Consider the following 24,648-nt stretch of genomic DNA (forward strand, 5'->3'; position numbering starts at 1 on the left):
GGCTGTATCTTTAAAGTCATCTGCGGCGGCGACAGTCTTCCTCCCTGCGCTGTGTTTTCGCGGCTTAGTTCGCGTTGATGCGGGGGGCGGGACGAAGGTCTATTCGCTCGCTTCTGCTGCCGCACTTACTCACTACAGCATTTTCACAGCGAGTTTCCGCTGTCATCGAGTGCGATGCGTTCATTTTTGCTTGTGCGCGCGTAACACCATATTGTTAATTTAGTTAGTATTGTTATGTTTACAAGTTTATACGGCCGATAAACTACTATCTTTACTTCGTATAGCTGTCAATTAGTTTGCTATTGCAATCGATGCTCCGCCTTTCGGGCGAAATTGCTACTTTTTAGATGCGAAGCATCTAATGGTGCCACACCCCTACTGCTCATGCGCATCCTCCTCGCCCTCCTCTCCTTGTTTCATCTCTCCTCTCGGAATTCATGCGTATCCTCCTCTCCTTGTCTCATCTCCTGTCCTCTCCGACGCTCCTCTCCTCTCCGGATTGCGCAACGAATGGCAACACCTGCGGCTCCGCGCGCGATAATGCGAAGCAGCTTAGGTTAGAGGCGCGACGGTAGGCGCTGCATACTCCGCTGGGGGGCGCCACTATAGCTCGCTCCTCTCATTCTCCTCCCGCAACGTGGCGATGAGTACCACGGACAGCGCCAGCGTCAACGCTAGTGTCAGCGCCGCGGAGAAGAGGGCTCGAGCCGCTGCCACGAAACGGCAGCGGCGACAGGCCGAACCCGAACTTCGGGCTCGCGAAGCCGGTAGCTACGTACCTCAACCTAACGGAAACGACGAACTGAAAACTAATGGGAACTTGAGTCGACCCCATGGCTCATGGCACCCCATGGCATCGCATACTACTCAGGGTTCCCCTACGGGAAGATGGTGTATTTTTTACTTAATATGTTTAATGCATTTAGCGTTGCAAAATTTAGTCGTAGCAATGTGGCGGTGCCTTCGTGGTTGCCACTTTTCTCGCTCAGCTTTTCCGCTAGGGTTAGAATACTAACTCTATCCTACTAACTTGTCACAGCTCAATCATTGTGAGGGGTAGAGTGTATCTTCATTCTTTCTTTTCTTTTCATTTTGTAACATCGACATATGCTGCGTACGTACAAAACACACAGCAACTTCGCCCGTAGCAACAAAAACAATTCTGCAGCTTTCGACACCCTGCTGCCACATCGCCTCGCACCACTCATTATATATTCCCGCAACTGCAGTGCTTCCCATTCGCCACTGCTGCCGAGTTCTCCGGTGAGAAGCGAGTTGAAACAGTAACGACATAGCGAGCACTCTAACACACCACTGATCCACATCTGCAAAGGCATCGTAATCATCGATTCCATGTGCGCCCACAGACTGCAGAGACACCACGCGGCATGACAACAATGATACTTGACGTGCATGCACTAGAGAAGGCTGCGAATCGCGTCGTCAGCGGCAAAGATTCATGAGCCTTCTTTTTTCGGAGCGACGCCGCGTTCGACTCAGCACCTGCGTATAGCTATGGACGTCGAGGGCTGCCGTGAGGTGAGTAAAAGAGCGGAGTTCGCTCAAACACTAGAAATGTGCTGCACTAGTTATATGGGAAAATATTGTGTACTCCTTCTCTTATAGCAGCAGATAACCGGCGCTCTATTATAGGAGAGTAACAGAATGGGTGCCAAGAAAAGGAACGCGCAGTCGAGGACGGCAGAGAACCAGGTGGTGTGTGATGAAATTAAGAATTTGGCAGGCATAAGATGGGGTCAGCGCGTGGAAGACAGGGGTAATTGGAGCGTTTATTGATGTTTCTGGCGTTTCTATAGATCGAAATGTCCCTAGAGAGGATTCGCCTGGGCTCCGCTTTTTTTATTTCTTTCGTGTCAGTTAAGGATTACAAGACCCAGCCTTTGACATCGTATTTTGTTAGGAGGACGAAACTTCCCACGATTATGTGCCCCTTAAGTGCCCATAGCGCTCGCTCACATTGCTGAGCAAGTTTATCCTGCAGCGTGACCTCACGACTAAAGGATGCGTAAACTACGCGCTTTTCCGGTGATTGGTGCAAGATGTCGATGAAGAGGGCTATAATTCAAATGAATGGTTCAGATGCGTGGTAGCCCCTGCTGAGAACAAATTGCGGCATAACTCGTGCTACGACGATTGTGGACCGTAATGTGATTAGTATTCGAGCGGGGTAACGACAGCGACACAGTGAAGTTCCGAGGTCTTTTTTCTTTTCTCTCTTTAATTATTCTTCCCCTTTCCCCTCCCCATGTGTAGGGTAGCCAACCGGGCACGTCCTCGGTTAACCTCCCTACCTTTCCCTCTTCGTTTTTCTTTCTCTCTCTCCGAGGTCACTTTTTTTTTAACATCAGTAGTAGTCGTTGTCAGATTTCCGTTGCTTCGGGTACATGCGAAATACATCGGTATCGTCCCACTTTGCCACGGCGATCACTTGCCGAGGTTACCCATGAGCATGGCAGCTTGATGATGACGATGCCGACGGCGCAGTGACGCGGATATGACGAAGGAGAAATGACGTCAATAAGACGACAACGGCAGTATGACGACGATGTGGTGACGTCGAAAGTATGAAAACAATCGCATGAGGAAGCTCGAATGACAACGATGGCACGACCGCAACGGAAGGACGACGGCGGTCTGACAACGGATGCACGACACAATGACGACGATGCCATTGACAACAGCGAACATAGCGATATGCTAACGGGATTATTAAGAGTGAAAACCAACATCGGGAACTTTCTAACCTTCAAAGGCGCATCTTCTTGAACCAGGATTCTATGGCGTAGAGGTAGCTCTATAGTCGATCCCCGAGGGAGTGCATATCACTGTCTGATGCGAAGAACGCAATATCGTGTACGTATATATATATATATATATATATATATATATATATATTTGTATGTACATCTTGATGCCGAGGAAGTTTATTTCAGTATACTGTTGGCCCTGCGGCCGTTGCAGGGGTGGGTTACTGTAAAATTATTAATATGAAGCACTCGTGCAGCATCAAATTACGTACACAATTCAACTGCTATTTACAAGTACACTAATTCGATGGCACATCAGTGCAATCAGTAAGTACATTTTTCACAATTCAACAGCAGTTCAAATGCTACAGTTGCGCAACCAGTACATCGATTTTAGTTAACACAGCATGAAGATGGAACAATAACATCAGCGTTGTAAAGCAATGAGTGCATCAATTTGTATTACAGTCAGTACATCAATGTTTAGTTAACACAACACAAACATGGTAAAATAATATCAGCTTTGTAAACCAGACTGTGAAAAGAATTCCTTGAGCACTTTCTCAAAATCTTCAAGAGAGCTACATTGGAGCAGTGATAATGGCAATGAATTCCATTGTCGAGCTGTTTTTGGAAAAAATTATTTTTATATACATTGATACTCTGTTGAGGTACTTCATACGTATGTTCATTTGTTCTTCTAAGAATGCTGCCTCGATGCTGAGTTAAGTATTTATTCTGTTATATCTACGTTTAGTTTATTTTTTGACAAGTAGACGAATTTTAGCCTAGCCAGTTGTCGACGTTCTGAAAACGTGAAAAGCTCTAATAGATTTAACATTTCTGTTATTGATTCTGTCGAGGAGTATTTTGAAAGAATTAATCTAGAGGCCCTCTTCTGCACTCTATCTATCATGTTGATCAGCCCAATTTCGAAGGGGTCCCATATATAATGTTTGCATATTCCAAAGTCGGCCATAATGTTTGCATATTCCAAAGTTGGCCGTGCATACATAAACTAACGCTGTTAGTTTAGCCGGGGTTATAGCATGCTTAAGTTTTCGTCGTAGGTACCACAGCTTTTTTTTTCCGCTGCTGAACAAATGTTTTCATTATGTATCTTCCATTTTAAATTGCCTGATATAGTTATACCTAAGTATTTTATTGCGTCAACTGCAGAGAGAGAGGGGTAGAGCCTATAGCATAATTGTAAATGAGCACGTATTTACTCTTATTTGACACGCGCAGAGCAACAGTGTTGGTTTGATTTATCTCCATTTTCGAAGTAGCGCACCAATCACCAAAGGGAGTCATTAAGTGCTTTCTGGTCATTTGCGTTGTTTATAACTTTATAAATTAAGCAGTCATCTGCAAAAAGTCGCACGGTTGTACTTATATCAATGTTACGTGTAATATCATTTATATAGATTTAAAATAATATTGGACCTAGGACATAGCCTTGCGGGACTTCTGAAGTAAGTGGTAATTCATCACATTTGCAACCATTTACTTCCACATATTGTTTTCGTCCTGTCAGATACGCGCTTATCTATTGTACAATGTTGTAGTTTATGTCAAGATACACTAATTTTTGTATTAGTTCAGGGTGCGGAACCTTGTCGAAGGCTTTTGAAAAATCCAGGCATATTGCATCAATCTAGCTTCTCTTATTTAAAGCACATGTAAAGTCGTCGGTAGTTTCTAGAAGTTGGGTTGTTGTAGAGAGATGTTGTCGAAAGCCGTGCTGATTGGGAAGGAGTGTTTTTGTGTCCGCAAGATATGTATACTTAGATTTGGATATAATGTGTTCTAAAAGCTTACAGAAAGGGCAAGTCAAAGAATTTGGACGGTAGTTGTGGACTTTTTGTTGGTCTCGAGATTTGTGGGTCGGCACAACTCTTGCCATGAGCCAGTCACCTCGAACTCATTTCTGTTTAAGCGAAGCGTTAAATATGATGAGGACATAGTGGCCGACCCAAACTGCACATCTCCGAAGAAAGTTATTTGGTATACCATGTGGTCCAATGGATTTCTTTTCAATAATATTAAGCAATAAGGAGACAATGGCTTCCTAAGTGACCTGAATAACAGGCATGATCGATAAATGCCAAGGAACAGGCGTGTGCAAATTAATGTTATTAGGACAATTATTAAACACTGATTGAAAAAATCTATTATGTACGTCTGCTATGGTAGAACAGTCACTCACCAACTCATAATTAATTACGAGAGAATGTGCTCATGCGGAATACCTTCCGCTCGGACAGGTGACGCCAAAAACGTTGCGGTGAAGATTTCATAAAGGTCGGTAAGGTTTCTTCATAATACCTCGTTTTTGCTTCGCTAAGCTTATCCCGTAGGAGCTTCGATACATTTGATATCTTGGATTGGTTTTCGTTTGCTTTCTGCCTCTGGCAGTTAACTGCACGTTTCAGATGTATAATCTCCCTGGTCATCCAAGGGTTGTGTTTATTTTCTCTCTTTCTTTCTTTATAAAGGCACCAACTTTGTGATTCATAGCGTAACTATTTCTTTAAACCTTATCCACATCTCATTTACGCCATCTTCGTCTCTGAACATGTCCAAGGAAAATGAAAGTAGTCGATTATGCTCGTATCGCCGGCCTCGTTCTGGTTCCGCACCTGTATGAATCTTTCCTCTTCACGTGGGAAGCAATCGTCAATTTGTATCACTACCATTACAAGTTTGCGGTCAGATAAGCCACGTTCTACGGACACGTTGTAGTTGTCGATTTGCGCATCAAGAAAAACTAGATCCAGTGTAGTGTGCACATGTTCTGTTCCACGCGTACTATGATGGATTATCTGAGTCAAGTAATGATTGAACGCTATATCTAGAACAACTTCGGCGTCTACTCTATTTTTAGTTGTTTTGTAGCTTGTTCCAGTTAATACTGGATACGTTAAGATCGCCTGCAATTATTAGTTTGCTACTGCGTGTTGAAATACTTTCAAGGTAATGTTTCAAGTCTGCTAGGTATGAGGCAGCCGCGTTGGGAGGTCGGTAGACGACTCCCACAATAAAGGACGTTCTTGCTACTTTAATTTCTCACCAAACACTTTCGTGATTTGCGATTCCTTCCTTTATGATAGCTTCCAGATTTTCTTTGAGAATTTTTCGCCACTCCTCTTCCTCGCGAATCACGGTCTTTCCTAAATTCTTTGAAGCCCGGTGGTGCAATTTCGCTGTCCTGTATTTCGGGTCGCAACCATGTTTCTGTTGCAGTAGTTATGTGCGGGTAATAGCTGGCCAAGATATATTCTAAGTCGCAAATTTTATTTACAATACTTTGGGCATTTATATTTAGTAGGCGAAGGTCACTTCAATCCGGTCACGAATGCCTTCGGTCATCTTTCATTGCGGGGTGTGATTTTTTCTTGACGTGCTTCAGCTTAACTCGGCTGTTTTTATTTTAGTTCCAGAAATAAACGTCTGCGTTGATGACCAGCTTATCGTAGCTAAGATGCATGCATTGTTCGGCCTCCCTTTCTTCTTTTCCAGACTGCCATAGCAACTTCCGCTTGGCTAAAGTCTCTTTACAGAAGTCGTCACCTACCGACAACGGTGTAACCTTGAGTTTTCTGCAATTTTTGAAAATATTGGATTTCTCTCGTCAATCGTATAGTTGAATAATTACGGGTCGTGGCAAGCTACTCTGTTTTCTGCCTACTCGATGGAGGTGTTCAACAGTTTTCAGTTCGACGCTAAGTTTCTGCAGAAATATTTTGTCTAGTACAGCTTTTTCCAAATATTCTGTGGTTTCTCACTCGTTTTCTTTATTCCCAAAAAACCAAGACATTGTTTCTACTCCTGCCCTGTAAGTTGACCAGTCTTTCTTCTTGTTTTGATCATCATCATCATCATCATCATCAGCCTATATTTAAGTCCACTGCAGGACGAAGGCCTCTCCCTGCGATCTCCAATTACCCCTGTCTTGGCTAGCGTATTCCTACTTGCGCCTGCAAATTTCCTAACTTCATCATCCCACCTGGTTTTCTGTCGTCCTCGACTGCGCTTCCCTTCCCTTGGTATCCATTCTGTAACCCTAATGGTCCACCGGTTATCCATCCTACGCATTACATGGCCTGCCCAGCTCCATTTCTTCCGCTTAATGTCAACTAGAATATCGGCTATCCCCGTTTGTTCTCTGATCCACACCGCTCTCTTCCTGTCTCTTAACGTTACTCCTAAGATTTCGTTCCATCGCTCTTTGTGCGGTCCTTAACTTGTTCTCGAGCTTCTTTGTTAACCTCCAAGTTTCTGCCCCATATGTTAGAACCGGCAGAATACAATGATTGTACACTTTTCTTTTCAACGACATTGGTAAGCTCCCAGTCAGGATTTGGCATTTCCTGCCGTATGCACTCCATCCCAATTTTATTCTTCTGCAAATTTCTTTCTCGTGATCAGGGTCCCCTGTGAGTAATTGACCTAGATAAACGTACTCCTTTACAGACTGTAGAGGCTGACTGGCGATCCTGAATTCTTGTTCCCTTGCCAGGCTATTGAAAGTTATCTTTGTCTTCTGCATATTCATCTTCAACCCAATTCTTACACTTTCTCGATTAAGGTCCTCAATCATTTGTTGTAATTCGTCTCCATTGTTGCTGAATAGGACAATGTCATTTGCAAACCGAAGGTTGCTTAGATATTCGCCGTTGATCCTCACTTCCTAAGCCTTCCCAGTCTAAGAGCTTGAATACTTCTTCTAAGCATGCAGTGAATAGCATTGGAGAGATTGTGTCTCCTTGCCTCACCCCTTTCTTGATAGGTTACTTCCTACTTTTCTTGTGGAGAACCAAGGTAGCTATGGAATCCTTGTAGATGTTTGCTAAGATATTCACGTATGCCTCCTGTACCCTTTGATTACGCAATGCCTCTATGACTGCTTGTATCTCTACTAAATCAAAAGCCTTTTCATAATCTATAAGATATTCACGTATGCCTTCCTGTACCCTTTGATTACGCAATGCCTCTATGACTGCTTGTATCTCTACTAAATCAAATGCCTTTTCATAATCTATGAAAGCCATATAGAGAGGTTGATTGTACTCCGCAGATTTCTCGATTACTTGATTGAGTTTTGATAGTGTTAGGTTAATGTCCATGGCGGTTTTTGTTAGCTGGTCTATTTTCTTTCCCTGCTCTTTGATAGCTTGAAGGACATTCTCTACTTTAATCAACTTTTTTTCCGCGGTTACCCAGTTCCGCCTAAATTGCCTTTTGGCCATCACACAGTTCTAGTAAGAGGGTTTTAGTATTGGGACCTGGGTTGAGTTCAACATCCCCGGACAGCAAAAGGCACAGCGAAGCCAATCTAGAAATAAAGAACACTTGGACACTGTGTCTATTGCCACAATAGCACCTATCTGCCTCCGACACCGGGCAAATTTTATTCTACTTTCGAAGTCCACGTGAGCATGCCACATTGAACGTGATATCATAGTCGGAATACAATTTGACACGGACTGAGCAAGTCTTTCTTCTTTACAAATTTATTCCTATGGGCATATAGAATTCTTCCAATTAATTTCACCAAATTTGAGGTTAGCCCGATTAGTCTAATGTTGTCTATTGTATATCCGTCCCCATTATTTTTAAGAATTGGGATTATTTTAGCAATTTTCCACACAAACCCAATCCATAAAAATCTAATTGAATGATTTATAGCCCCTAAGAGGTCACCATGAGCTTCGTTAAATAAAATTGTGATCACGGCAGAGTTTACCCCATCTGCGCCGGGAGCTCAATATGGAAGCTAGTCGCTGCACGATTTCAGATAATTGTAACATTAAATTTCTCTAAAATCAACTCATGCATTTCGTAAACTAGAACAATTTCGCGATACTGAAGAAAACCTAATTTCTAATCCCTTTGCGATTTCTTCTAGTCATTGGTTCATTTCATTACAACTTAAGACTATCGAGTCAATATTGATTGGACGCGGAAGAAATTTCCTACTACGGAGAAAACTGGATAACGCGCGCTTATTTTTATTGTTAGATAGGAAATAAAAATGCTTGCAGTCATTTTCGTATTTGGCTCTTCAAACTATGTTTAAAGACGGGTCAAAAAAATTTTATTTCACTACAATTTTGAGACTCCGATTATGTAACAATCTTTCCAAAAGGCTTTACTCTTTCTGTAATCACGGGCACATTATTCATTCTCCCAAAGGCTGTATGTAATTGTTTCATTCGGAACAGATAATCGTGGTTTTTTGCTCACGGCACGAATCAAACAGAGACGAAAAAAACACTTCGTAAGCATTTTTAAAATATTGTAATTAATGAAACTTCGCACCTGATCACACATAAATGCTACAGGACGTGCTACATAAAAAAACTACTGGATGCTGACCACTGTTTTGTCGCATACTCAACAGTCGACAAAGAATATACGGAGACTCGGGCCACAGAATGTAAGATCTATTGCAGGATAAGATCGGCCCCGCACAAACGTAACAGATGCGCAGTCTACAAACCAGTTTCATAATCGGGTGCCGCAAAAATCTATCCTTAATCCCCATAATATATGGTGAGAATTGAAGTCACCAATCAGTATAACGTCCTGTCCACAAGAATTAGAAACCCTATGCAGTGTGCGTGTGCCACGTACGACCGGAGGATGCATTTACAGTGGTAAAGGGGCAACATCCAGGGAGATTGAACTCTGTCGCTAGGATTTCACACTCAGGAGTAGAAAGTTGGAACGAAATTTCGGCTCAAAAAATGTAATTATTCCGCCACCTCTAGTAGGACGGTCTAGACGAAATGATCTGCAAAATTTTATTTGAAAATGTTTCGCGGCATTTACCCACGTTTCTTGCAAATAAATAAATCAGGGTTAGGTTGCGCAGCTGGGCAATTTAAATCTACTGGAGCAGAATATAAAGAGCTACAGTTCCACACAAGCACTTTCAGCGAGCCTTTAGTTTAGAAAGTGCCGCAGCCGAAACTGGAATTCTGCATAGTGCTTTCTTTTGGTACAGCACTGGGCTGACTTTTGTTAACTTTGAGTGAGGACCGAGGAGGAATCTTCATTTATTAAAGACATTGTTAGTTTACACGTTAGATAGTTTTGTTCCACATCTGTCCTTTCCAAATTTGGATTAACCAGATTACCAGTAGCAGGCCCCACGGAAGAGGAATTCTGGCTCGCAGGCACTTCGCCTTCGTCTCCCGGGCGGGGCAGGCCATGTATTGCGTAACGCCGATAACCGGTGAACCGTTAGCATTACAAAATTGGTGCCAAGGGAAGAGGAGCGCAGTCGAGGGTGGTAGGAAATTAGTTATGGGTTTGAAATTAGGAAATTTGTAGGTGCAATTCAGAAACAGCTAGCGCATGAGAGTGGTTACTGAATGTCGCTCGGAGAGATCTTAGTTCTCTGCAGCAGGCATTAAAAAATAGGCGGATGATGATGATTTGTTGCTAACCAACTGCCATCGAGAGTACAGATTCGGCAAAAAAATGTTTGTAGGACGAAATGAACCCCATCAAAACATCACTAAACGCAAACGTCTACTTTTTTAGGGTTTATCAGCACAGAGTTCACGCCTCCAGCGAATGTCATTTGTTGGCAATGGCATGTGACTTAAACCCGCACTTCAACGTTAACGCAGATTCTATAAAATCGTCAAGAAAATCCGGCATTAAAATTTCACGGTGCGTTTTTTTTTTTTGCGGTATACTTCTATCCCCACTCAATTACTAAGGATATCGCCCCAATATAAGGCCCCACTCAGAATATGGGGCCTTGTTTTTCTCCAACTTTTGTTATACCTGGAGTGAACACACAGAAAATATACACGTACATGGAGGTGTATACGTACGTATACACGTACGTATACACCTGCATGTTTTATTTTGTTTTTTCGCAGTACTTGTGATGTCCAGGTATCGGTGCAAATATATAATGTGTCCATGAGCACAAGTACGATCAGGCAAATCTTTCAACTTGCTCCATTTTTAAGCACAAGAATAGCAACTTGATACATGGGACAGTTTGGGGATTGTTCGTCAGCCACCTTTGCTAGTGATATACAAAACACCAAGATTATCTCGCATTATCTTTCCGAATAATTTCAGCGTAAGAACATTTCTTTTGCGAATGCGGTCCGGGATATATACGTGCGGCCGACGCATGGCCATCGTAGTGGCGATCGCTCTGTCAAATAATAAATTTAAAGATACAGATTTATTTCTCTTTACGGTACAGAAGTTCCAATATCAAACAGAGTGGAAGGGGAGCAAAAATCTGCTTTCTTCAGCTTCAAAACCGCCCTGCGCCCGTATGTCACACCTTGTTCGGGCAGGTAGGCACATTGCGCCGGTCCACTGTGCACTGGACAGGTGCACACACCGTACACACAAATTACAGAACCACAAAACCGACAATTGTGAGAACACAATCATTGTGATTCCAAGAAGGAGATTTGCTTTCATCTGTCGAAATACTAGCAGAGTAAAAACAAATAAAACAATTTTGTTACGTGTAGACTTTCGCGGTAACGTACCTTTGTTACGTAAACACTTTCGCGGTAACGTACTCATTTCAGGGTCCAGATTCACAAACCTTTTCTTTCGTAAGTGCTCTTTGCGATTGGACGGCCGCCTTAGATAATAATATGTCTTGCATCCGGATTGGCTGAAAGCTTTTCTTACGAACAGTTCTAGCGTAAGAAGTTTTTGTAAGTTCGTGCGCAGTAGACGATTAGAACGGGCACTCATATATTCTTGTTGTAGTAACGGTGACTAACAGAGTATAGCAGAACTGTGAATAACGAAACTAACTTTATCTGGGCGAACCTGTGCCCACAAAAGCAAATGACACACGAAGCACAACGATAGCGGCGAGCTCAGTCGGCGATCTTGGAAGTCTGGGCCCGAATGCACAAAATGTTCGTACGCTAGAATTGCTCGTAAGAACGAATTTCAGCCAATCCTGAGCCAAGCCATATTATTATCTAAGGCGGCCGGCCAATGGCAAAGAGCACTATGAAAGAAAAGCTTTGTGAATCTGGCCCCTGATCTGCGGGTCAAGCGCGTCGGCTTTTATGCACGACTCGTCGAAGGTTCAAGCGTAAGTGCTCGTGCCCGCGTGCCTTCGAGAAAGTATTTCACAATTCGCGCCGTGCATACAATCAAATTACACAAGGTTCGTCGACAACAGACACAACAGATAGAATCACCAATAACCGTCGAGTAAGTTCCAAATCATGCAGGCGCGTCTCGCGCTGAGCGATAACCTTAAGTTGTTAGTGGGTGAAATGCTGTTCCCGAGAAAGGGATAAATAAGTAGACGTGTCAATATGAAGGATTGTAGAAGATTTGTGACGTTGATTAGTATACCAGGTCGAATTAATTACGAACATTTCGAAATACGTAACGCTGGGTTATCAGTATCGCGTTTGAGAACTGTTTAAATAAATATAATTTTATTAGGAATATTAGGATGCCTCGGTAACACGCTTGATGGCGACTGTTTGCTATATGTGGTGCGACCAATAGGTTGACACCACTGACAGAACGTTGAGTATCATAAGCAGGTATGGAACAGGGGCCAGATTCAGAAAGCTTTTCTTTCCTAAGTTCGCTTTGCCATTGGCTGGCCGGCTTCGCTAAAGATATGTCTGGCATCCGGATTGGCTGAAATTCCTTCTAACGAAAAATTCTAGCGTGAGAAGTTCTTGTGAATTCGGGCCCTGTTTAGTTTGAACAAGGACACGAGAATATCATTATTACCTAACAGCACTTTTGTACATGCTCAATAACTTGTAAGGATACAGGTCAGTGACATTGAGGATATTAAAAGCAATTAAGTATGGGTGAGCGTATGTGTGGGTGTACAATGGCATGTTCGCGATTAAACGTATCGCTGATTTTATTGCGATAGCAATTATATGGACAATCCAGGCGAATTTCCGCCGTCGTCGTAATCCCCATCACCGTGATGTTTCGCACAAAGTCCAAGTGCGATAAATTCGCTGCCACGCGCCATATCCTGTAGGCGCGAGGAAAGCCTATGAGAGTGAGCCGAAAAATGTGGCACTACTAAGTGGTTCGTTATGAGAAAGGAAAGGTTGGCGCTATCTTCTGCAGCCCTTGAGGGAGCACGGCTCAGCGCCAAAAGGATGGTGACGATGCGGCGACGCAAAGGAGAAAGGGGTGAGGGTATGTGAAGAGGGGGAACGGAGGGTGGCAGGGTACGTGCGTCTCTGCTTCTACTACGGCCGCGACTGCGCATGGGGCGGTTAAGGAAAGCGGCGGGCGCTCGCTCGTGGAGGTAATCTGCGGTCGGTTCGAAGGCTAGACGATCGGATATAGCTTATGGCTTCGTGTGCGCTGTGTTCTCCGGCGCCTAATTCGCGTTGAAGAAAGAGAGGCAGCACGAAGGAGAATTTGCTCGCCGCTGTCGCCGCTTTTCATCATGCCAGCATTCTTGCAGCAAGTGTCAGTAGTAACCGAGTGAGCTGCGTTCATGTTTGCCTGTGCGCGCGTGATACCGTGCTTTTTAATTCAGCCGGTAAGCGAATATTTACAGCAGTTTATACAGCTAATAAAAACAACTAGCCTGACTGCATGTAACTGTCTTATATTTTGCTATCGCAATTAATGCTTCGCCTTCCGTATCAAACTGAGGCTTTTTTTTAGCAACAAGAATTTTTATTTCATTCTGTTTTGCTGATTTACCCTATGTAGCAAAATAGTACGACATAATTGGTAGGGTATAAGCATTGTATATAAGAATCTTCGCTTGTGGAGGAAGTAAGTGTGTATGTCGCTTTACTATACCGTATGTTCAATTTATTCTTAATTCATGCTCCACCCAAATGAGAGATTCAGTAAAACCTACGCTTAGGCGTTTTACAGCTGGTGCGATCTCAATTTTACTGTTGTAATGACGCAGATAGCAAAAGCGTCGCTGTGGTTGCATGGCTCCTGAAGTGAGGAGGACAAAGGCAAAAGGATCGGTGTCGCTGGTTTCCTCGCGCTGGCGTTTGGCTGGAACTACTCGGGTGCTCTTTGCGCGGGACGTGACTAACCTGACTGGGATTAAACGCCAATCAACTCCATATAATTTCGTGGAGGTGCGGGGTATCCTAACGACTCGCCCTGGAACTCCGGTGCCACACTCTGCCCGCCGCTATACCCCCACGACCAGGCCAGACGACGCCGGTGAGCGACCCACTTCGTAAACTGGGCCAGTCACCTGCGGTGCCTTTCGTCAACGAGATCCAGCTGTGTTCAGTGGCATCGCTGATACTGATGTCAACGACTGGCTTTCCTCGTACGAACGGGTGAGCAACCACAACAAATGGGACGATCGGACAAAGCTCACCAACGTTATTTTTTACCTTGCGGATGTCGCCCACCTCTGGTTCCGCAACCATGAAGCAACTATTGCGTCATGGAACGACTTTAAGACTGCATTCGTGCAGGTATTTGGTCGTCCTTCACGCCAAACAGCGCCTTCGCCAACGAGCGCAACAGCGGGGCGAGACTTTCACTAGTTACATCAAGGACGTCATCGATATCTGCAACCGCGTGAGCCGAACGATGACTGAGGAAGCTAAAATTAAGGAAATCCTCAAGGGCATTGACGACGACGCTTTTCAAATGCCCATGGCCAAAAATCCTACCACCGTTGCAGCCGTAGTCACATACTGCCATAGCTTCGACGAATTACGCCGGCAGCGAGCGCTCGCCCGCCAAACTGCTCCTCACGTGACCTCCCTTTCCAGTTTGTTGACCGCTCACGGACAGGCTGATGACGGGTCTCTGCTGCCTCAGATCAAAGCCTTCATTCGTGAAGAGGTGGCCCGCCAGCTCTCGCTGCTCCCTCTCACCCAGAAGCCTGCCCAACCTTTGGCCTCGGTCGTGCAGCAGGCCATCCGCGATCAGGTTGCAGAGGCCCTTCCACCAGCCCACCAGCACGCTCAGATTGCTGCACCGTTGACGTATGCTGAAGTCGTGTCGCGTCCTAGACCAACGACACTCTCCTACTCGACGCCGCCACCGCGCCCATAGCTTCTACCTGTCCCTCAAATGCCCCCTCAGTACTGCCGGCCACAAGATCCATGGCGCCCGCAGGACAATCGGCCGATATGCTTCTCCTGCGGTATCGCAGGACAAGTGGCGCGCTTTTGTCGCTGTCGCCTGCCGCGTCCGCACGTCGTCGTTGAGCCACATGTACCTGCAGCCCACCAGAATGCTTATTCGAACCCGTCGCCGAACTTCTGGACCGGTCGTGCGAACTTCAGCAGCTCTCGTTCACCATCACCGCGTCGCCGTTCAATATCGCCGATGCGCCGTCGCCCGCGTTCCGACGAGGGGAAACTAAATGCTGCAGCTTCGGAAGCACGAGCTGCACGCTTGTCGAAATGCCCAAGACCTCCGCTATCGCCGCACAACATCATAGAAATACAGGTTGAAGGAGCCGCTACATTCGCACTCGTCGACATGGGCGCTGCAGTTTCCGTCATACGTGAAGCTCTTTGCCGTAAGATTAGGAAGGTCACCACATCACTTTCTGTCCTTGTACTTCGTACTGCCACCACGGAGCACATCGAACCTTCAGCCGCATGCACCGCTAGGACCGTTATTCAGGACGTACTTTGCACAACTGAGTACCTTGTTCTGCATTCCTGCTCCCATGATGTCATCCTGGGATGGGACTTTCTCTCGCGCCGCAATGCCGTCATTGACTGCGCCCGTGCCAAAGTTGCTCTGTCCGTTGTTAGCGCCACTCTGCCGGCCGCCTCTCCCGCCCCCTTAAAGATAATTGTCGACGCCGATACTTATCTGCCGTCAAGCACTTCAACACCAGTCGCTTTGCTGTGTCCGTCTGTGCCCGACACTTCGGTACTCTTCACGCCTTCATCTGTATTTCTTCACCGCAAACCTCTACCACCTCCATTAGCCGTTCTTGACGTAGCCGCTGGTACAAGAATTATGCTAGTAGACAACCCGTTCGCATACCCGCTGACTCTGCTTCGCGACAAGTGCCTCGGCTGTGTCGAGGCTATTGACATGTTTGAGTGTTTGGACGTGCCTGGCTCTTCTTTTGGTCTTTCGCTCGACGCCATGACACCGTTTCCGAAAAGCTCCCGATTGGCTACCGAAGTCTTTGATTCGTGCGCTGACGCCAACCTTTCCCTCGAGCACCGCGAGCAACTCCTGTCTCTCCTAGATACTTTCCGTTCCTCGTTCGACTGTACGGAACAGGCCTTGGGCCGTACGAACAGTGTTTCCCACCGCATCGACACCGGGTCCCAGCCTCCCCTCAGACAACGTTCCTATCGCGTTTCAGCTTCGGAGCGTCGTATAATCAACGACCAAGTGATGCTCGAGCGTGGCGTCGTTCCACCATCCCAGAGTCTGTGGTCTTCTCCAGTTGTGCTATAGTGCGAATAAAAGATGGTTCTATTCGTTTCTGTGTCGATTACCGCCGCCTAAAAAAGTCACACGGAAGGACGTCTACCCTTTATACCGAATTGACGATGCACTCGATTGTTTACAAGGCGCTGAGTACTTCTCGTCATTGGACCTACGTTCTGGCTACTGGCAGGTTCCCATGGCTGCATGAGATCGACCGAAAACAGCGTTGATCACCCCTGATGGGCTATATGAATTTAACGTCATGCCTTCAGGCTCTGCAATGCACTCGCAACTTTCGAGCGCATGATGGATAACATACTTCGCGGTCTCAAATAAAACGTTTGTCTATGCTACCTTGATGACATCGTCGTGTTTTCTTCAGACTTCTCGACGCACCTCTCACGTCTCCACCAAGTTTTGAAATGTCTTAAGAACGCTGCTATTAAGCTGAATATCAAAAAGTGCCGCTTTGCAGCTCGCACTTTGACCATCTTGGGCCACGTTGTATCCAAAGACGGCGTCCTCCCTGATCCTGCGAAACTTCGAGCTGTCGCCGACTTCCCTAAGCCGACGTCACTGAAGACCCTCCGGCGCTTCATCGGCCTTTGTTCTTATTTTCGTCGCTTTGTGCGCAATTTCGCGACCGTTATCACGCCTTTGCCGCGACGTCTCACCGTTGGCACAGACATTTCTAACTGGTCTCCAGAATGTGATGAAGCATTCTAGACGCTACGCCAACTGTTCACATCTCCGATTCTCCGGCACAACGATCCCCGGCCGCATACGGAGGTACACAGTGATGCAAGCGGCATGGGCCTTGGTGAGGTGCTCGCGCTACGGAAGCCTAGCTATAACGAGTATGTTGTCGCCTGCGCGAGCCAAACCCTCACAAAGGCCAAGACTAACTATTCAACCATTGAGAAAAAGTGCCTGGCTATAGTCTGGGCTCTTGCCAAGTTCCAACCCTACCTTTATGGCCGCCCGTTTTTCGTCGTTACGGACCACCACACTCTTTGCTGGTTGTCAACTTTGAAAGATACCTCGGGCCGCCTCGGTCGGTGGGCCCTCCGGCTACAAGAGTATGATATCCAAGTAGTGTACAGGTCTGACCGCAAGCACTCCCACGCGGACGCCATTTCTCGCTCTCCTCTACCCCACGATGCAGCGTCTCTCTTGGCACAGTACACCACTATCCCAGCTTATTAAAAATTCCATCATAAGTTGTTTTTTGGAATACGTACCCTCGTCATTAGGACGATCGACATCATGTGCGGCCAGAAAGTCTGAACGCGTCCAATGAGGAAAGGTGCTTGCGTAAGAGAACTTTTTGCAAGTACGGACTCGTAATCACAAAACGGTGGTAATCTAGACGGGATCGTGAGCGCAAGAGAAAGAGAGACAAAACTTTATTGAAAGTCCTTGCTGGGGTCAAGGGAGGCAGGGGGCCGGTAGAGTAGTTCAACCGGAGCCCCCCTAGCTTCCTCAGGTGGCGGCCAGACCTTGCGTCTTGGCAGCGTCATCGGCCAACCGGACTACCCAGAGTTGGTCCTCCGGGCCTTCGCCGAGCATAATGACCTCCCACGGCTCGGGCGTCCTGATTCTTAACGTAGGATTAGCGCAAGTACCAGCCAATTCTAAAGCCGTACATGGTATTAACGACGGCGACAAGCCAATGGCCAATGTTACTTACGAATGGAATACTTTGTGAATTCGACCCCACGTTCATGATTTCCTTGCTTACCTGCTTTGATCCAGACGTCAGATCCACCTACGCTTTCACTGGGTGTTTTCAAAAGCGCCACAGAGCCAAAATAATTCGGGCAGAAACCACCTCAAGATGTTTGTCGGCGTTAATGCGGTTATTGTTATAACGCATCACGTATGAGGCATATACTGCAGCCAGGCGGCTCTCACGCGCTTCCTTCTGGACGCGATGCGGCATCTAGTGACGCCGCCGCGAAGTCCGCGCATGGTGTTTGTGTATGAATATATATTGAGACAAAAGCCTGTGAACATATACGAGATGGGTTTCATTCCGTCCATCGCCGGATAAATTTTATTAACGCATTTGTTTTTCACCTTGAAGAACAAACAGCAGACACATAGTAGCACATTGCAAGTGACCAAAATTGGCGTGGAAAGTGTTTATTAAAGAGTGGCCCGGACCCAGTGCCACACATCCGCTGAGCTAAGTTGGCATGTAAGAGGTTAGATACTGACAATCACACCTCACATTGGGTGAAGTTCCGAAAGCGCGCTAATTACATAAAAAATTAACGCCAATTCCTCAATCCTCTCTCTCTCTCTCCTATTATGAATTCTACGACATCATTGCTGCAGCAGTCAGCGACGCGGAGCACATAGCCGAATAGTTCCTGTAACTAGGCACGAGTAATAAGTGATCGTATAGTTCAAACATTCACAACGTACAGTGCCTGCACATACCACACTGCGGGTGCTACGCGGGTCATACGTGCAAACAATGGTACTGTGTTGCTAAGCCGAATGTCGTTGTGATTGAAAGGATAACGTTCTCGATTCTGCTAGAATCTTCACTGCACTTACGCTACGATGACGCTCGTTTTTCAGATTCAGTGCGCACTATTCCATGGTGGCGCACCGAAGGGGGGGAGGGGGGTTCGGGTGATGTAACCCCCCCTGAAGCCGAGTTAAACGTCCCCCCCCCCCGCCCCTACGCGTCCGGCCCCGCCAGTCCAACGTGTACCGTGAGTGTCTGTTCACATTGTCATCACGGTTCAGGAGGTGGCTTGAGATCGAATTTTCCTGATTAACACAAACATTCTATCACGCACTGTCTTGTATTTATTCATTCACTCTTAAATTACCTTGAGGAAAACGCTGCAGAAATAAACATCTACATCATCGTTGGTGTCAATATATTATTAACATTATTAGGCATGTTATTTGCTGTTGGATTCCTCTAGCTAAAGCAAGGAAATTGCACATTACGCAGAGTGCTTGCTTCCCCCCCGCCCCACCACACAATTTCAACACCTCCCCCCACCCCGGCAAAGATCCTGGGTGCGCTACTGCGCTTCGATCATTTACTCATTGCACTGCTGGAAGGTTGTTGCATGTAAATTTCATTTGCATATTGATATACTATGAATATAATTAATTAATTCAATTATTAGGTTTTACGTGCCAAAACCAGTTTTAAATTATGAGGCACGCCGTAGTGGGGGACTCCGGAAATTTGGACCACCTGGGGTTCTTTAACGTGCACCTAAATCTAAGTACACCGGTGTTTTCGCATTTCGCCCCCATCGAAATGCGGCCGCCGTGGCCGGGATTCGATCCCGCGACCTCGTGCTCAGCAGCCCAACACCATAGCCACTGAGCAACCACGGCGGGTATGAATATAATTCAGACGAGTAATGATATTTAGAAGCCCTTTCCGACAGTCTTAGTGCAAGAAACACGTATCAGAAGTTCCCATTTTCTTGATTTGTTTTTCATTCTTCTTGGTTAGGGCAATAACATTTTCACCTTCCCGATAATAAAGACGCACGTGCCATAGCTCCCGCTGATGGACACTGACACGGACATGTGCCACGACATTAGAATTAGCTATCAATTTCTCACGGCCCAAGTGCCAGCGGGATACAACAATAGTTGGAGCGTCTAACTAACTCAGTGCACTACGGTTCACCGTGCCTAACCAGACAGCAACACGATCAGCGCCCCTGACCTGCCGGCACGGCTTTAATAGACAGTGAGCCCCACGTACTTTGTACGATTTGATGCTAGCAGGTAGAATTGTGAACGCAGATAATGGAATGTCAAACGATCAGCCAGGCTAACATCACCAGCATATCATTAAAGTTTGTATCTCTCTCGGATAATGCACAAGCAATATAGAGCTGGTAGAAACCGGTTGAAATAACGCATGTAAAATAACGAAGATAAGTATCGCTGCCTGTACGATACATTAGTTTACTGACACTGCTGCAAGACAGAGCGGGTGCGCTTAAGGAGCAGTAAACGACAAATAAAAGTAACCGAGCACACTACACAATAAACGAAAACAAAACAAGAATTCTCCGCAGGCAGGAGTTTCTGTCGGTGAATGTCATCACTGCACTACCGCATGCGGTAGCTGATGTACTGAAGCGATCTCGAAGAAGACAGATCTGTCACGCGCTCGTTTTCAGGCCTTCAATATCACTATGTCAATGTCCACAATTCGCCTTCATGAAGAGAACTCGGTAAACGCCAGCCCCATTATCGTGACGTCAAGTTTTAATGCAGATTTCGCTTGGTGCGATATGCCTTCGCACTTCTATGATCTCGCATCGCATCAAGGTTTGACTGACACTGTTACCGATTTTCGGACTTAGCGTGCATAACAGTTTCTGCATGCGTTTTCTCATTTAGAGTGAATCCACCAACGGAAAGTGCACATACAACTTTATAATCCTCCCTTACGCTGTAGGATCTGGACTCGCCGCACCCCAATGGCTACACCATGGAGTCCAAGGAGACCGAAAAGTGCCCGAAAAGTTACTGCGGCAGCAAGGACGCATCAACAGTGGGACCTGACGGGAGGCTGAGCTGGGCCATAGCGATCACATGCTTCGTGATCAACTTCATCGCGGCCTGCTTTTACCGCTGCCCTGGAATGTTCTTCAGCTCCGTGATGGACACCTTCGATGCGAGCCGAGGCGATGCGTCAGTTCCCGTTTCATTGTACGGAGGATTCTACAACATGGCCGGTAACCTTACGCATCTCCTATTGCAGCACCTTCTTTGCCTTTTTTGCTCTAGCCGGTTGTCGCGGTATCGCTATACGTACCACTTCGCATGCTCCTAAATGGGTCAACTGTAAAAGGCACCATTTTGGCATCTTGTGATGCATCTCCGTATCCCCGGGTACGTTTCGCAGTATGAACCTAGGTAAATGGCGTATTTTCGGATGAGTCCAAAGCCTTCGGAGAGCACGCCCGCCTGTGTTCATTCAGGTGCAAGTTAAGCTTTCTAACTTTTGGGCTCAACTGTCCAAATTAAGTAGCCTCAAAATATGCCAAAATGTATTATATGAGGCGCCTTTTATGATAAGATGCATACGTATACCACGTTCGCTCGCACTGATATTTGACGATCATGGATAACCAACTAGTGCGAATTTCCGCTCTATCTCCTAAATCAGCACATTAGACGCCAGAAGAAAAATGAGCATGCGACGGGCTAACATTGTTAACATGTCACCGGGCACCAAGGCCAGCGAAGCGGAATGGAAGCGACAACAGCGAGTGGGCGCGTCACCGCGCACCAAGGCCTGGTGCTCGCAGTGCTCGCTGTGCATGTTCGCGGCGTCCATATACCCACTCCACTGGGAGTGTCATGCACAAAAAAAAAGAAAAAAAAGTGGCATAGTCATTCGAAGGGGCATAGGCTTTCGCCAGACACACTTTCGAATTTACAAAGTGTCCCTCAATTTTCTGCTTGCCTGTATCGTCTGTCTTTCTTCGCACAAAGTTTATTATCTGTGATTGCGCAACATGTTTATTTGCCTTGTTTGACGTATTATATACAATGCTTAGCGTATATTAATAGATACATGCGATGAGTCTAAAGCCTTCGGCGTAGGCCCGCATAAGACAATCATCGCACGTGAAAACCGGCCCGCTGACGCCTGTGTTCATTCAGGATCTGGCAAGTTAAGCTTTCTAACTTTTGGGCTCAACTGTCCAAATTAAGTAGCCTTAAAACATGCCAAAATGTATTATATGAATCCTGTATGTCAAAGGCGCCTTTCAGCAGCTTAGAATGTGATGAATATGCGGAAGCAGATTGTATGATATTCCCAACAAATATGATTAGATGCATTGACCGGTAGTTCATGTGTTATGCTGTTAGGCTGGAAGAAACTGAGTCACCGTTGACTTCAAGTTTATATAACTTTGTCAATGAGCCAGGAATATATAACTGAATATGGGTGCCAGACACGACCCATTCCAAACCCCTCTCCCGTAGGTGCTACGTCGCTCCTTGTTTTTTACGCACTACCTTTAAAAGAGAGGGGTTTGCATTGGGTCGTGTCTGGCACCCACACTCAATGATATATTCCTGGCTCATTATGACAAAGTTATATAAACTTGTATGTCAGCAGTGAAGATCACCAAAATTTTAGATATGTGGACGATTACCTAGTCCTGTTTGATTCCACTCAATCTGTAAATGATGTCGTTACCATTTTTATCGATATCTTGACAGTCTGGAGATAACACATGAACTACCAGTCAACAATTCCGTCCAGTTTTTAGACTTTAGAATCTTTCTGTTCGATAATCATATTTGTTGAGAATATCATCCTCGTGACAATAAGATGCTGCTTCCGCATCATTCATCACATTCTAAGCTGGTGAAACGAGCTCTCGCTAATCTGTGTTTTGACAACGCGTCCCGCAAATTATGCCCCATAAGATGTCTAGAAGCTTTGACATACAAAAAGAACGTTTATCGGACGCAGGATACCCTGACCATGTACTTGTATCAGTAGCAGGAAGTGCGTAAAAGAGGTTAAAGAAACAGAATGGCACGCACATGAGTGGTAGTGGAATGAAGAAGGTTGTGCCATATTTGCATAACGTATCACACGCTCTAAAGAAGCTTGGACGCAAGGTTAAAGTAGAGGTAATATTTTCCGCTGCGCAGAAATTGCTTAGCTTATGCAGTGCCACAGATCCGTTTGCCAAGAAACGCGCAGGTTGTAAAAAGAATCATAAGCCCCCTCTTGTGTCGTGCGTAAAGAAAGTTGTGTATCCCCTTCCGTTATCGTGCGGGAAAGTTTACATTGGGCAGTCTGGGATGTGCCTGAATGATAGGTTAAGAGAACAAAAACAAAAATTGAACCGATACCGAGATGGTCATGTTTCTGTGCATTCTAGTGATTGTGGGTGCAAACTCTTGTTCAAGAAGTGTACTGTTTTGTATAGAAATGTAGATAAAGTTACGCGAGAGGTTGTTGAAGCCACTCTGATAGCGAGGGCCGGTGATAGCTGCGTCAGCTCCCGTTCAGTTGCTTTGACTACGAATGAATTTGCGTTTCTGGATAAGGCCGGTTTTCATGTGCGATGATTCTGCCTTTTCGGTATGCGGGCATACAAATACGGTTCCTTTTCGAAATAAACACTCAGTTGAAATTTAGCGCTCGTCCTGTTCTCTCGTTCTTGTCCGCGTCTTCTAGCGCTATGACCACCTTTGATGTATATAACCAACAAGCCCAAAAAGCCATAATTGTTGTGAGGTTTGGTGTATACATGCTAGAGCACTGCACGGGCTCGGGCTTACCGGAAAGCCCGAGCCCGGCCCGGCCCACGGGCCGGGCCGGGCCAGGTAGGGCAGTTTTGTCACGGACTCGGGCCTGGCTCGGGCACGGCATGTGCTTTTTGACTCGGGCCCGGGCCGGGCTCGGGTATTTTGACACGGGCCCGGGCCGGGCTCGGACTTTCTGGCGGTGCGCATGTAACGTGCAGCGAGTTATCCTCGCGCGTCTCGACTCTGAAAAACCTGGCTACCCCGTGCAGCTGGAAGCTAACAGTGCTACCCCTGTGTACTTCCTTTTTCTTCTTCCGTCGTATTTTGTGCTGTTTGAACAGAATGTAAAAATTGGAAAGATTTTAACTGCGCTAAAAACAGGGACAAAGGAGCAAAGGAGGACGAAAAAGACAACACGTGCGCAGTCCTCCTTTGCTCCTTCGTCCCTGTTTCTAGCGCAGTTAAAATCTTTCCAATATGAACCTCAACCAACTAACCCAACTTGGTGCACTACTGCATAATGTAAAAGTCCAGAAAGACCGCAGTCGCCTCAAACCAAAGGAAGCCATTGTATTCCTTACCTAAATCAGTGTAATTAATGCTTTCGGCGCGGTGCAAGCGCGTTCGCAACTTGCTGATTCTTCAAAGGCGAATTGGTAAAACGATGACTGGTAAGATAATTCGTCAGCCGGCTGAAATATGCCACTGCGTCCATCCATGATTGCAGGCATCTTCTCAACCGGCCGCCTAGCAGGGACGAACAAGAAGCTTTCTTTCTCCATTTACTCCATCCATGCGCTGCGCTCACGACCGGTCGTGGCTGTGCTTCGGCTAGAGTGTACTAGAATAGGGTTGAGTGGGACGAGCGCCTAGGGCGGCGCATACTTTGCAGTGAGGCGCCCGACGTGCAAAAATACTGTGGCGGCGCTGCGATGGAATAGGATTGGGCTGCATCAATATCGCGCCTTTGGAAACTGCTGGGGTTACTGCTCGGCAGGGTCATTCGTACTACTTCGCGCGCTGGTATAAGCGTTCAGACAGCTCAAATGGTGTTCATAATTGCATATGACATGTATTAAGAATAAATTTCTTTCATTCTCTTCTTTATTTTATTTTTTAATGTCGCTCGGTGATCCTTTCCGGTCTCAGGCCGGGTTCGGGCCCGTTTCGAGCCGGGCTCGGGCCGGGCTCGGGCCTA

At 46.1% G+C, this 24,648-nt stretch overlaps 1 protein-coding gene across 1 annotated transcript in view; it reads left to right on the forward strand.

Annotated features, from left to right (window-relative positions):
- Positions 1 to 1,251: 1,251 nt before the first annotated feature.
- LOC119445564 (uncharacterized) overlaps positions 1,252 to 24,648 on the forward strand; it is a 160,073-nt gene continuing 136,676 nt past the window's right edge. Inside the window, exons 1-2 of the mRNA XM_037709832.2 lie at positions 1,252 to 1,539; positions 20,626 to 20,905. Coding sequence (XP_037565760.2) covers positions 1,516 to 1,539; positions 20,626 to 20,905 — 304 coding nt within the window. The 5' untranslated portion in view covers positions 1,252 to 1,515. The remainder of the gene's footprint in view (positions 1,540 to 20,625; positions 20,906 to 24,648) is intronic.

Source organism: Dermacentor silvarum, chromosome 3 (genome assembly GCF_013339745.2).
Source record: "Dermacentor silvarum isolate Dsil-2018 chromosome 3, BIME_Dsil_1.4, whole genome shotgun sequence".
Lineage (NCBI taxonomy): Eukaryota > Metazoa > Arthropoda > Arachnida > Ixodida > Ixodidae > Dermacentor > Dermacentor silvarum.